We start from the raw sequence: 15,361 nt of genomic DNA on the forward strand, positions 1-15,361 counted from the left end.
ATGTTATTGAATTAGGCCTAGACATCATAGCTCTTACACTAGGGCCTTGGGGCTATAGGTTGTGTGTGTGTGTGTGTGTGTGTGTGTGTGTGTGTGTGTGTGTGTGTGTGTGTGTGTGTGTGTGTGTGTGTGTGTGTGTGTGTGTGTGTGTGTGTGTGAGTGTGTGAGTGTGTGAGTGTGTGTGTGTGTTTGTGTGTGTCAATGTAAATCTACAGGAATACTCCATACCATGTTGCAGCTGTACTATCCTGCTCTGTTATTAGTGAGTGTGTTAAATGCTGAGCTTTGGCACAGCTTGGCTGTAGTTCAACACAACAGGGTTTAGGGGTCTCCCCTTCTCTAGATGTTTCTCTCTTTCCCTCTCCTCTTTTTCTTTTTTCCCCATCTCTCTATCTCAGGTGGCAATGAGAGTGACATGTTCAGTGATCTGTGTGTCCCGGTACGCTAGCCTGTGCTTGTTACACCCTGATAGCTGTGTCTAATGAAAGAATGTAAACACACATCAGATCAGGCTTAAATACTTCTGTCTGCTGTTTATTGTTAATCGGCCTCTCTTCAGGGAAGTGTAGCCAGTCAGTGAGTTAGAGAGCAGATCCAGATCCTGGCAGTAAACTCTTGATTCAAAGCATTAGCTAGTTGGCAGAGGCAGCTAACAATGGCTGCATCTGAAATGGCATCATGTTCTCTACATAGTGCACTACGTTTGACCAGAGCCCTATTGCAGTACACTATAAAGGTAATAATAGGGTGCCATTGTGGGCACTGTAATGCTAAGCAGACGTCTTCAAAACCATAGTGGCTGCTCTCTCTCTCTCTCTCTCGAAGATGATGTGATATCATCAGAGAGAAAGCTAGGGGTTGTGTGTGTGTTAAGGTTTGAAGCCATGTTTGATGTACAAACAGACACATTGGCTGACCCTTGCACAAGCTCTCACCAGAGGCAATATTTTTCTTGCAGTGAAATTAATCATAGTTTTGTGATTAATTAGACAAATCATAGTCTTGCCATTGTGATAATAAATATTTGCTCCAATTGAGCATTTTTCCAATTCCATCTTATATTAATCATTTTCCCTCCCTCCCTCCCTCCCTCCCTCCCTCCCTCCCTCCCTCCCTCCCTCCCTCCCTCCCTCCCTCCCTCCCTCCCACTCTCCTTCCCTCCCTCACTCTCCTCCCCCTGGTCAGGTGCTGCGTGGGGCCCAGCTGATAGCGGTGGCGTCAGCTGACGGGGGGGCCACAGCAGTGGAGGGCTCCCCCCTACAGGCCAGTGACATACAGGTGCAGTATGTCCAACTGGCCCAAGTCAACGACCACACCACTACTGTACAGGTGAGGAGCACAACTTGTCGTTGAGTCTGGCAGGCCTGACGGCAGCATTCCTGACTGTTTCTGTTTTGCATCTCAGCTACGGTTCCACCTTAATGTTCGCTCAAACTCCTGAGACACACCTGTGACATTTACATTTCCACACATCCAGTAGAGTAGACTTCAAACATACATGGTGTATATAATTGTCTATTTTCTATGCTATTCTGTACGTACCTGTGAGACGTATCTGCCCAGCCCAGGCCATATCTGTGAGCTCACCCAGAGGCTACATTTGTATTTATTAAGGATCCCCATTAGCTTCTGCCAAGGCAGCAGCTACTCTTCCTGGGGTCCAGCAATATTAATGCAGCTATATACAATTATTTTTTAAAGAACACATTAAGTTTACATGTTACAGGGCTGTACGGAGATTAGTCAGCCAGCCCAGTTGACTGAGCATTCCAAGGGAGTGAACACAGCTCGTGAGAGCGGTGAGATGAAACAGGTCCTCAACACTAATCTACACCAATCACACTACACAATCCATTTGGTTTTTTTAAACATCCTCTCTCACACCCTCTCTCTATCCATCCATCCCCCAGGAGATCATAATAAATATCCTCTCTCACACCCTCTCTCTATCCATCCATCCCCCAGGAGATCATAATAAATATCCTCTCTCACACCCTCTCTCTATCCATCCATCCCCCAGGAGATCATAATAAACATCCTCTCTCACACCCTCTCTCTATCCATCCATCCCCCAGGAGATCATAATAAATATCCTCTCTCACTCCCTCTCTCTATCCATCCATCCCCCAGGAGATCATAATAAATATCCTCTCTCACACCCTCTCTCTATCCATCCATCCCCCAGGAGATCATAATAAATATCCTCTCTCACACCCTCTCTCTATCCATCCATCCCCCAGGAGATCATAATAAATATCCTCTCTCACACCCTCTCTCTATCCATCCATCCCCCAGGAGATCATAATAAATATCCTCTCTCACACCCTCTCTCTATCCATCCATCCCCCAGGAGATCATAATAAATATCCTCTCTCACACCCTCTCTCTATCCATCCATCCCCCAGGAGATCATAATAAATATCCTCTCTCACACCCTCTCTCTATCCATCCATCCCCCAGGAGATCATAATAAATATCCTCTCTCACACCCTCTCTCTATCCATCCATCCCCCAGGAGATCATAATAAATATCCTCTCTCACACCCTCTCTCTATCCATCCATCCATCCCCCAGGAGATCATAATAAATATCCTCTCTCACACCCTCTCTCTATCCATCCATCCCCCAGGAGATCATAATAAATATCCTCTCTCACACCCTCTCTCTATCCATCCATCCCCCAGGAGATCATAATAAATATCCTCTCTCACACCCTCTCTCTATCCATCCATCCCCCAGGAGATCATAATAAACATCCTCTCTCACACCCTCTCTCTATCCATCCATCCCCCAGGAGATCATAATAAATATCCTCTCTCACTCCCTCTCTCTATCCATCCATCCCCCAGGAGATCATAATAAATATCCTCTCTCACACCCTCTCTCTATCCATCCATCCATCCCCCAGGAGATCATAATAAATATCCTCTCTCACACCCTCTCTCTATCCATCCATCCCCCAGGAGATCATAATAAATATCCTCTCTCACACCCTCTCTCTATCCATCCATCCCCCAGGAGATCATAATAAACATCCTCTCTCACACCCTCTCTCTATCCATCCATCCCCCAGGAGATCATAATAAATATCCTCTCTCACACCCTCTCTCTATCCATCCATCCCCCAGGAGATCATAATAAATATCCTCTCTCACACCCTCTCTCTATCCATCCATCCCCCAGGAGATCATAATAAATATCCTCTCTCACACCCTCTCTCTATCCATCCATCCCCCAGGAGATCATAATAAATATCCTCTCTCACACCCTCTCTCTATCCATCCATCCCCCAGGAGATCATTAATCATTCCCCGATGGTGCCATTAAAGAGTATCAAAGGCAGGGCGCCGGGCGGTTTACACTGGTGTTCTCAGACATCAGGAGAGAGCAAGGGGCTGATGGAGCCATCACAGGTTCTGGGTCTGAAGTGGAGGGGGGTGGATTAGTGTATGATATTGTGGAGGTGAGGGGGAAATGGATGGAAGGTGTAAGCGTTTACAGATGTAAGGGTTAGAATGGGTGGTTGATAGTTATGGGTTTTATGTGTAGGGGGTGTTTCAGATGAGATGTGACAGAGAATTTTGTCAAGTGTTGGGGATGTCTGGGGGGTGGTTGAGTTGAGGGAGGCAGAAGTATAGAGGGTTGGGTTCTAAATATACCTGAGGACAGTTAAGGGCTCACACCAGGACATTCTGGGATCTATTTAAACAAACCTAATGCATTAGCGTTATAGGTTCAGGGATGTGTCAAGTATTCTTTTCTATTTTCTGAACCAGAATCATGGTCGCACTAGCTGGCGCAAAAGGGCTGGGTTTTGATGAATAAACAAGTTTCTGGCCAATCAGAACATGTTCCATGGCTAAATACAGTGTATATATACAAAATTATGTGGAGACCCATAGATGCCACCTTTCCAACAAGTCAGTTCGTCAAATGTCTGCCCTGCTAGAGCTGCCCCAATGAACTGTGTTATTGTGAAGTGGAAACGTCTAGGCGCAACAACGGCTCAGCCATGAAGTGGTAGGCCACACAAGCTCCCAGAACGGACGGGAGCACTGAGTGCTGAAGTGCGTAGAGAGTGTAAAAATCATCTGACCTCGGTTGCAACATTCACTACTGAGTTCCAAACTGCCACTGGAAGCAACGTTAGCACAAGAACTGTTTGTCAGGAGCTTCATGAAATGGGTTTCCATTGCTGAACACAAGCCTAAGATCACCATGCGCAATGCCAAGTGCTGGAGGGGTGTAAAGCTAGATGCCATTGGATTTTCATGGTCAGGCTAGGCACCTTAGTTCCAGTGAAGGGAAATCTCAATGCCCGATGCCATTGGACTCTGGAGCAGTGGAAACGAGTTCTCTGGCAGTCCGAGTGGACTGCAGTCACCATCTGGCAGTCCAATGGACGCATTTGGGTTAGAAGGATGCCAGGAGAATGCTACCTGTCCGAATGCATAGTGCCAACTATAAAGTTTGGTGGAGGAGGAATAATGGTCTGGGGCTGTTTTTCAGGCTTTGGGCTGGGCCACTTAGTTCCAGTGAAGGACAGCATACAATGATATTCTAGACGATTCTGTGCTTCCAACTTTGTGGCAATAGTTTGGGGAAGGCCCTTTCCTTTTCAGCATGACAAGGACCCCGTGCACAAAGTGAGGTCCATACCGAAATGGTTTGTCGAGTTCATTGTGGAAGAACTTGACTGGCCTGCACAGATCCCTGACGTCAGCCCCATTGAACACCTTTGGGATGAATTGGAACGCCGACTGTGAGCCAGACCTAATCACTCAACATCAGTGCCCAACCTCACTAATGCTCTTGTGACTGAATGGAAGCAAGTCCCCACAGCAATGTTCCAACATCTAGTGGAAAGCCTTCCAGAAGAGTGAAGGCTGTTATAGCAGTAAAGGGGGGACCAACTCCATATTAATGCCCATGATTTTGGAATGAGATGTTTGACGAGCAGGTCTCTGATATACTTTTGGTCATGTAGCGTATGTGGTTGCTTCAAGTTGTCTTTACATTATTTTATGTATTGCGTTGTCATCAACTCCAATTCAAATGTTAGTCTGTTACAGCCTAGTTGGTTAAATAGCCTGCCCCATATTTGTTAAACATGTTTTGTTCTAATTGTATTGCTTCAATACAGAAATACATAGTTAAATATAGGCTATAGCATTCACACTCATAGGCCTACTGTAAATTGCAGTCTGGAACTGGACATGCCACTTATAGTCAATAAGCAAGATTAAATTCACTAGGCTATTGATAAAGCCCAAAAAATTTAATAAAAACGTAACGACAACTTATTTTAAATAAGCAGGTCATATATTAGAGACATGGCATCTTAGACTACAGAGGGTTGTACTTAAATCCAAACTTTTCACAGGAGCCAGGTAAAGCTCCACAATATAGAGAAAGGGGGCATGTCTACTCATCGCTATACGCAAATGTAATGTTTAGAAATATCAAGGAACCATCTTACATGTCGTATTTTCACTTCTCCAGAAATAGCAGACGAAAGTACATTGCATTCGAGTCATGTACCATAAACCCATGGATGGTGAATCTTTCTAATTCATTTGATTAAAAAACAAAAAAACAAATCTATTTTTTAAGCCAACAATAATATTTCTAAATAGGATTTGGTCCGAAGCATGATATCGTAAATCGCTTCTCGTTCCATGGCACTGTGTGCACACATAGGCCTAAATGTCTATACATAACATTCGCATGTCTACAAAATATTAGGCTTCTGTCAATTGTATCGTTGTCTATGTTCGAGACCGATTCAGAAAATAATCTGATGTTGATATGGCATTATAGGAGGACTGAATAGTGTGGAGGGGCACTCCTTGGAAATTGGGATGGATAGCCTACTTGAACAAGCGAAATGCAGGTATGTGAATTATGAATAATGAAAAAGCATGGAGAGCAAAATATTTCAAAGCACACTCAGTTGACCATTTAAAAACCCTTTATTCATAGGCTACTTTTGGCTAATGGCCAGTATAAAAAGACACAACTATGCAATGCTAAACCAGCCTTGATTAAGGGGAGGGTAGGCTATGCTTGGTTTTCAATCAAATTGAACTAAAAATGGGGAGAAGCCAATCGTGTTTTTATGTTTCTAAATAAGAGATTCACCGGCACATCTCTCCTTCAATGGGCACTGCGAATCATGGCTGGGTAGGCGGCGCTTCCGTTGTCAAAATACATGCCATTATCAACTGCGTTACCGTCAAGTTCTGCTTTTTATGGGTCTTTTGCACTTGTTTTTAAGGGCAATTGTCACTTTTGCGGTTGTTTTTAAGACACGCCTCAAATATTGCCACCCCTCCCACCTGTTAGACAGGTAAATTGCCGAACCTGACGTCAGGGCTGAAAAAGGCCAGCCCGGCACTTTTTACCTGATCAAACTAACCTGCTTTTGACACTTGCGCCTCCTTAGCACCAGCCGAGAATAGAGTAGTCAGTCTCTCACTTCCCCTTTAAATGACACAAACATATATTGTGCAGTCTCCCAGTAAGACTGGCTATGCGGCGCACTGCCATATTTCTCCTTATAATTACTGACATGTTGAAATCGAAATACCAGCGTAATACCTAGCAATTTCATCAAACTGCTTACAGGTACTCAACGCACAGCTATTCTCCCTATTGTAATGCTTTCACTCAAAGCTAATGCCCTTATCCTTTCAGTCCTACAGCTGGTGTTTAGTAAACAGTCATTTAACAATGTGAAATGTACAGACACAGCTTCAGAAAGAGGAAAGTAATAATTACTAGATTAGCTTTGAATCCCTTGATGGTTGAGCTCAGAGACTGGGAGCCATGTGTTGAAAGCAGGAAGGGTGCACATGCACCCACAGCAGACCCTCCTTTAAGTGGCCTGCTTGGCACGTCCAGAAACGAAGGAGACTCAGTTTTTTCCCTCTGTTTTTCCAAAACCATGTTAACTGTCACATCCTCCATAATGCTAACTTTTCACTGAAGTCACGTTTTTTTATAGGTATCGCTGATTCGTCTCATGCTTATCAAAGGCATTGTTTTCATGCTGTGCAACATTATAAAAAAATTGGACCCTAAAAAATGCTTTGGCTCTTTAAAATGTATTTGTTGTTTGGCTGTTTGTAGAAATGCCAATCCTACCCAGAGTTGGAGTAATTTGAGTCTTGTTCAGTTAGAGTGAGTGATTGTATACTTTCTGCTGGCTAAATGCAGGCATGTGCAGAGAGTATCCTGCCCCACCACCTATCACTCTTCTGGGCAACTATACTAAACAAAAATATAAACGCAATATGTAAAGTGTTGGTCCCATGTTTCATACAATTTCTATCAAATGTTGTGCACAAATTTGTTTACATCCCTGTTAGTGAGCATTTCTCCTTTACCAAGATAATCCATTCACCTGACAGGTGGCATATCAAGAAGCTGATTAAACAGCATGCTCATTACACAAGTGCACTTTGTGCTGGGGACAATAAAAGGCCACTCTAAAATGTTCAGTTTTGTCACACAACACAGTGCCACAGATGTCTCAAGTTTTGAGGGAGTGTGCACTTGGCATGCTGACTGTAGGAATGTCCACCAGAGCTGTTGCCAGAAAATTGAATGTTAGTTTCTCTACCATAACCCGCCTCCAACATCGTTTTTAGAGAATTTGGTAGTACGTCCAACCGGCCTCTCAACCGCAGACGACGTGTTGCCAGCCCAGGACCTCCACATCTGGCTTCTTCACCTGCGGGATTGTCTGAGACCAGCTACCTGGACAGCTGATGAAACTGTGGATTTGCACAACCAAAGAATTTCTGTCAGAAACCGTCTCAGGGAAGCTCATCTGTGTGCTAGTCGTCCTCACCAGGGTCTTGACCTGACTGCTGTTCGACGTTGTAACTGACTTCAGTGGGCAAATGCTCACCTTCGATGGCCACTGACACGCTGGAGAAGTGTTCTCTTCACGGATGAATCCTCGTTTCAACCGTACCGGGCAGATGGCAGACAGTATGTCTTTGTATGGACGAGCGGTTTGCTGATGTCAATGTTGTGAACAGAGTACCCCATGGTGGCGATGGGAATATGGTCATTTGAATGCACATGATACCGTGACGAGATCCTGAGGCCCATTGTCGTGCCATTCATCTGCCGCCATCGCCTCATGTTTCAGCGTGATAATGCACGGCCCCATGTCGCAAGGATCTGTACACAATTCTTGGAGGCTGAAAATGTCCCAGTTCTTCCATGGCCTGCATACTCACCAGACATATCACGTTTGGGATGCTCTGGACCGACGTGTATGACAACGTGTTCCATTTCCCACCAATATCCAGGAACTTCGCACAGCCATTGAAGAGGAGTGGGACAACATTCCACAGGTCACAATCAAATCCTGATCAACTCTATGCAAAGGAGATGTGTTGCGCTGCATGAGGAAAATTGTGGTTATACCAGATACTGACTGGTTTTCTGATCCGCACCCACCCCCACCGTTTTTTTAAGGTTTCTGTAATCAACAGATGCATATCCGTATGGAGTCATGTGAAATCCATAGAATAGGGCCTAATGAGTTTATTTCAATTGACTGATTTCCTTATATGGACTGTAATTCAGTAAAATCTTGAAATTGTTGCATGTTGCGTTTTATATTTTTGCTCAGTGTAGCTGTATGAGGTATGGCATTCTCGGTCACCACTTGTGTCTCTGTCAGCGCTCTAATTTGTCCCACCCGTACCCCCCTTCCTCTCTTGGAGCGGATATCCTAAATTGATTAATTTCTCCCTCCCTGACCAGGCTGGGGTTTGTTTGTGATATCATCAAATATATATATACAGTTGAAATTGGAAGTTTACATACACCTTAGCCAAATACATTTAAACTCAGTTTTTCACAATTCTTGACATTTAATCCTAATAAAAATGTCTTTGGTCATTTAGGATCACCACTTTATTTTAAGAATGTGAAATGTCAGAATAATAGTAGAGGATGATTTATTTCACCTTTTATTTCTATCATCACATTCCCAGAGGGTCAGAAGTTTACATACACTCAATTAGTATCTGATAGCATTGCCTTTAAATTGCTTAACTTGGGGAAACGTTTCGAGTAGCCTTCCACAAGCTTCCCACAATAAGTTGGGTTACGTTTGGCCCATTCCTCCTGACAGAGTTTGTGTAACTGAGTCATGTTTGTAGGCCTCCTTGCTCGCACATGCTTATTCAGTTCCGCCCACAAATGTTCTATAGGATTGAGGTCAGGGCTTTGAGATGGCTACTCCAATACCTTGACTTTGTTGTCCTTAAGCCATTTTGCCACAACTTTGGAAGTATGCTTGGGGTCATTGTCCATTTGGAAGACCCATTTGCGACCAAGCTTTAACTTCCTAACTGATGTTTTGAGATGTTGCTTCAATATATCCACATCATTCCAGCCTCATGATGCCATCTATTTTGTGAAGTGCTGCACCAGTCCCTCCTGCAGCAAAGCACCCCCACAACATGATGCTGCCACCCCCGTGCTTCACGGTTGGGATGGTGTTCTTCAGCTTGCAAGCCTCCCCCTTTTTCCTGCAAACATAACGATGGTCATTATGGCCAAACGGTTCTATTTTTGTTTCATCGGACCAGAGGACATTTCTCCAAAATGTACAATCTTTGTCCCCATGTGCAGTTGCAAACCATAGTCTGGCATTTTTATGGCGGTTTTAGAGCAGTGGCTTCTTCCTTGCTGAGCGGTCTTTCAGGTTATGTCGATATAGGACTCGTTTTTACTGTGGATATAGATATTTTTGACCCTCTTTCCTCCAGCATCTTCACAAGGTCCTTCGCTTTTGTTCTGGGGTTGATTTGAACTTTTCGCACCAAAGTACGTTCATCTCTAGGAGACAGAACGTGTCTCCTTCCTGAGCGGTATGATGTCTCCGTGGTCCCATGGTGTTTATACTTGCGTACTATTGTTTGTATAGATGAATGTGGTACCTTCAGGCATTTGTAAATTGCTCCCAAGGATGAACCCGACTTGTGGAGGTCTAAAAAAAACAATTCTGAGGTCTTGGTTGATTTCTTTTGATTTTCCCATGATGTCAAGCAAAGAGGCACTGAGTTTGAAGGTAGGCCTTGAAATACATCCACAGGTACACCCCCCAATTGACTCAAATGGTATCAATTAGCCTATCAGAAGCTTCTAAAGCCATTACATCATTTTCTGGAATTTTCCAAGCTGTGTCAAGGCACAGTCAACTTAGTGTATGTGAACTTCTGACCCACTGGAATTGTGATACAGTGAATTATAAGTGAAATAATCTGTCTGTAAACAGTTTTTGGAAAAATTACTTGTGTCATGCACAAAGTAGGTGTCCTATCCAACTTGCCAAAACTATAGTTTGTTCATTTTCAAGAAATTTGTGGAGTGGTTGAAAAACTATTTTTAATGACTCCAACCTAAGTGTAGGTAAACTGTAGGTAAACTTCCGTCTTAGCTTTAATTTCTCAGAACAAGAATAGACTGATGAGTTTCAGAAGAAAGGTTTTTGTTTCTGGCCATTTTGAGCCTGTACACGAACCCACAAATGCTGATGCTTCAGATACTCAATTAGTCTAAAGATGGCAGGTTTTATTGCTTATTTAATTAGAACAACAGTTTTCAGCTGTGCTAACATAATTGCAAAAGGGTTTTCTAATGATCAATTAGCCTTTTAAAATGATAAACTTGGATTAGCTAACACAACGTGCCATTGGAACATAGGAGTGATGGTTACTGATAATGGGCCTCTGTTCTCCTGTGTAGATATTCCATTTAAAAAATAAGCCTTTTCTAGCTACAATAGTCATTTAAAACATTAACAATGTCTATACTGTATTTCTGATCAATTTTATGTTATTTTATTGGACAAAAAATATGCTTTTCTTTCAAAAGCAAGGACATTTCTAAATTACCACAAACTTTTGAACAGTAGTGTGTATATATTTAAGCAATAAGGAGGTGTGGTATATGGCCAATATATGATGGCTAAGGACTGTTCTTAAGCATGACGCAATGCGGAGTGCCTGGATACAGCCCTTAGCTGTGGTTTATTGGCCATATGCCACAAACCCCCGAGGTGCCTTTTTGCTATTATAAACTGGTTACCAGCGTATGTAGAGCAGTAAAAGTTTTTTGTTGTTGTCATCCCCATGTTATACGGTCTGATATACCACAGCTGTCAGCCAATCACAATTCAGGGCTCGAACCACCCAGTTTATAAATATATATACAACATAGGTATACATGGTTGCCACCGTAGCTGCACTCTGGTTCCATTTCACCTCTCACCTCTGTTGTTTGTGCACACTTTGTGAATGGACTCTTAAAGAGCTTCACTATTTATTCTAATGGTTGATTGTACACTGACAGCTTGATAGAAATCAACAAAGTTGACTGGGTCCTGATCATTCTCCAATTTACTGCTCCGAAGAGATGAAATGAAGCATCTTGTGTTCAACAAGGGCATATGGACCAGGAAGGGGAGAGAATACAACTGTTGAACAGCCTGAAAAATATAGGATACTGTACATGCTGTTCTTTTAGGCTACTCAAAGTGAGACAACTCTAATCCATTGTCTTTTAACAAAGTCCCACTCCTTATTAAATTCAACAAAACTGTGGCCACCAAAATGCTACTTGGTTTTGCTATAAAGCTGAGGGTTGGGGATTGGAGAAATGTAGACTAACCACTCTCAAATTCATAGATGGAGATGAATAGTAAAAAAAAAAAGAACAGACTGCAAATATCACAGAGTGATGCTGTAGCTTGATGTTTCTGTTGCAGGGCCAATTTCATGGCTGTTACTAATATCGATGTTAAGAGAATTTGTGGACCCGTACTTCACACAACCAACATTGGGCAAATCAAATACACAGTAGGCTTGTGAGGTGATGTACACTATCAGTCAGGTAAAGCGCAAGGTCGCCCCTGAAATAGCCAGTACTTACCGATGGTTTGCCACCTTTCCAGTTCAAAGGTCAGGGAAAGGTCACAACCGCTTTTTCCCCTCTCCCCAAAAAGTGTTGAACACGAGCGATTCGCTCTAATCTGTTTTCCCGAACATATGGGAGCATTTATAACTAAGAGCTCTTGATGAATTGCTTTAGCTTTTCCTTTATTTATCTAAAAAAAAACAATCCCCACTCTCTTTATTCAATAGTTTCCATTACACAAGCTATATCAAATAATGTAAAAAAACTAACTCAAATAAGATAATAGTTCAGAATAGGAAGGCCTGTTTGCCCTGGTTTGGCGGCGCCTCTTGACAGATCGGTTTTAACATTTCTGACATTAGCCTTGTGATGGTTCAGACACGGGTCAAGTCTATGGCTGGCCCTACTACAACCCAACAGGGTCTGGTCCCGGGCGGGATTCTCATACAGTGCCAGAGGCATCTGTTATATACCAGATGAAAAACAATTGGCCATCATATGGAGAGAGGAATAGGAAAGGTCTTAGTTGGACACCTGGGTCATATTCATTATGCACCACATGGTAGAAAGCTGACTGAAACAAGGTACAACCTGTACTTGCTCAATTACAACCGCTTGTTTTTGTTTTCAGTTGAAAAACTACTATGGTGTGATATGTTCAAACTTATTAGGTGTGTTTGGTTGGATTCTGTAGCTGGATGTTTCTGTTGCATGGCCAATTTCATGGCTGTTACTAATATCGATGTCAAGAGAGTTTGTTTTAATCTAGTGAAACCACTTCAGTGTGGATAGAATAATGTTGTCCAGATCAGACACCAGATGGTATCCACGCACCTTTGTCTTGTGTTGGCTAGTCTGGTGCACCTGTGCGCACTAGCCTGTGTGAGCACACGCTGTGCTGTTTTGAGTGGAGGATTAAAAGATGCAGGTGTGCTGTTGGGGAGAACTTTGGCATCTCGCCTTGGAAGGAATGACTCACCAGACCAGACTCACCAGGTCCTCTCTTTCTCTCCTAGCACAGTGACTCATCCTTGACTATTCTCATCTTTAACTGGGGGTTACCCATTCCACATCTCCATGCCTCTCTGAACTGAGGTTGGCCCAGGAGATAACATGTCTGCTTTTTATTTATAACTTGTCTCTCTTCTCTCTTTCTCCCTCAATTTTTCTTCTCTCTCCATCTTCCCTCTCACCCCTCTCCGCTTCCTCCGCTCTCCTCCACTGACTCTTCTCTGACTTCCTACCTTTCTCACTGTCTCTCTTTCATCCCCTCTCTCCCTCCCGTCTCTTTCCCCCATATCCACTCCTGCATTTCTCCTACTCCTCTTCCTCCCTGGTTTCTTCCCCAATCATCCCCTCAATCCCCCTTTCCCCTCCCAGGCGGCGGAGCTGACCCCAGCAATGCAGGGTGAGATGGAGGTGAAGGAGGGATCCCTCCATCTGCCAGCGGGGGAGAACGGGGAGGTGGTGCAGATCGTCACCTCTGTGGGGACATAAGGGGCCTCGAGACAGAGAGAGAGAGATGGCCAGCACCCTACGACAGAGTTACAGAGGTGTAGGTGGAAGGGATGGAGAAGTGGGGGTGGTCCATAGACAATATACAATTAAATACAATTTTGTAAATTAAATACAATTAAATAAATAAGAGAAAGTTAGAAAATGTCAAAAGAACAACAGCAAAGATCAAGAGAAGTGGTTTTGTTATTTTATATTGACTTGGTCCAGCAACCACTCGTTCATTGTCAACCAACAGTATGAAAATGTTCGTAGAGCACACAGGCTTTCATAGCTTCTTTCAAGAACTAGTTAACACACATTGTCGTCATCAGAAGAGGACCCGGAGACCTGGCCTGGGCACAGTGCAGGGGATCAAACCCTACCCATAAAGGATGCTGCTCAGGCAGACCATCACTACCTACACCTCAGCATCAGCATAACATGTTTACATCAACTCTGGGAAAGCATGGAGCTATTAGAAGTTAAGCCACTCGGCTCAATATCCCTCTCTTGAGGGGTTACAGTAGGCTAGGCTAACCCCCTGGACTCGTACTTCACACAACCAATACTGTGCTGTTCTCCTCTCTAGCATCCTGCAATCGTGTCATGCTGGACTGCTGTGGAAAGTAATACAAGCCTAACGGTACTTACTAATGGTTGCGTTTTCTTTGGCTTTTTTTTCTTTCTCTCTGTTTGTGCATCATTTCTGGGATGGACCTTTACTTTCTTCGCCATTTATTCCTCGCTTTTTTTCATATTGGTTAACCCACATAGCTTTTGTTTGTTTGTTCCATGTACATAATTGTACCACGTCTAAATGTTTGCGGAGCTTTGGTTGGAGGTAGACAACCACGAAATAGCAAAGATGATGTTCATGATAATACATGACAATGAGTTACATGTAGAGTAGCCAGAATTGCACTTTTTTTGTTTTTCCTGCTGTATTTCTGTGAAGGATACATTCGTGTGAATAAAATGTTTTGTGGTTGCCACAAATGTGTGTTTTGCTCTTGCATTTCAATGGTATTTTCATCTCTCCATAGACAGTGGTCGACAAACTCCAAAACAAGCTCCAAAATGTTCAAGATGTTGACTTTGACATGTATTTTTGAATCCTCTAGTACATAAATATCCTTCTGTGGAGATGTTGAGAGAGTATTACATGTTATTACATTAGCTTCACATGAAAATGTGTTTTCAGGCCTCCCGGGTGGCGCAGTGGTTAAGGGCGCTGTACTGTAGCGCCAGCTGTGCCACCAGAGACTCTGGGTTCGCGCCCAGGCTCTGTCGTAACCGGGCCGCGCCCAGGCTCTTGTCTCATCGCGCACCGGCTAACCAAGGTAGAAAACAAATGTTGGTGCGGCTGGCTTCCGGGTTGGATGCGCTCTGTGTTAAGAAGCAGTGCGGCTTGGTTGGGTTGTGTATCGGAGGACGCATGACTTTCAACCTTTGTCTCTCCCGAGCCCGTACGGGAGTTGTAGCGATGAGACAAGATAGACTAAACAATTGGATACCACGAAATTGGGGAGAAAATGGGGTAAAATTGTTAAAAAATGTTTAAAAAAACATGTTTTCAGAACACTTCATGTGGGGGTTTTTCGTAAGGGGAGTGTTCTGTAACGCACTTGGGTGTGTGATGGTATGCTATTGCTGTGCTATTTTAGAGCTAGTCTGTTATGCCATTTCAATTTGCGATTGAGTTCAATAATGTTGTGCAATACTGTTTTAAGAGTGTTCAATGTGCTCAAAAGGCCTATCCTCTCTAAGAGGGAAGACAAACCATCACAAATGACGGCTGTGTGCAAGCGGGTAGCCGTCCTTTCGCCTCTGATCACAGAACATATCAGCCATTATTTTCTATGAATTACCTAACAATTCTACATTTTGAATGGCCAGTGTTTGTCGACACTCAGCAGGT

General features: G+C 43.5%; 1 protein-coding gene across 2 annotated transcripts in view; it reads left to right on the forward strand.

Annotated features, from left to right (window-relative positions):
- The window catches only part of banp (BTG3 associated nuclear protein), a 90,290-nt gene extending 76,012 nt beyond the window's left edge, over window positions 1–14,278 (forward strand). For both annotated transcript variants that reach the window (XM_020456364.2, XM_031801703.1), the window contains exons 12-13: window positions 1,186–1,329; window positions 13,327–14,278. In XM_020456364.2, the coding sequence (XP_020311953.2) occupies window positions 1,186–1,329; window positions 13,327–13,443 (261 nt within the window). In that variant the 3' untranslated portion in view covers window positions 13,444–14,278. The remainder of the gene's footprint in view (window positions 1–1,185; window positions 1,330–13,326) is intronic.
- The last annotated feature ends 1,083 nt before the right edge of the window (window positions 14,279–15,361 follow it).

This window comes from Oncorhynchus kisutch, linkage group LG22 (genome assembly GCF_002021735.2).
Source record: "Oncorhynchus kisutch isolate 150728-3 linkage group LG22, Okis_V2, whole genome shotgun sequence".
Taxonomy (NCBI): domain Eukaryota; kingdom Metazoa; phylum Chordata; class Actinopteri; order Salmoniformes; family Salmonidae; genus Oncorhynchus; species Oncorhynchus kisutch.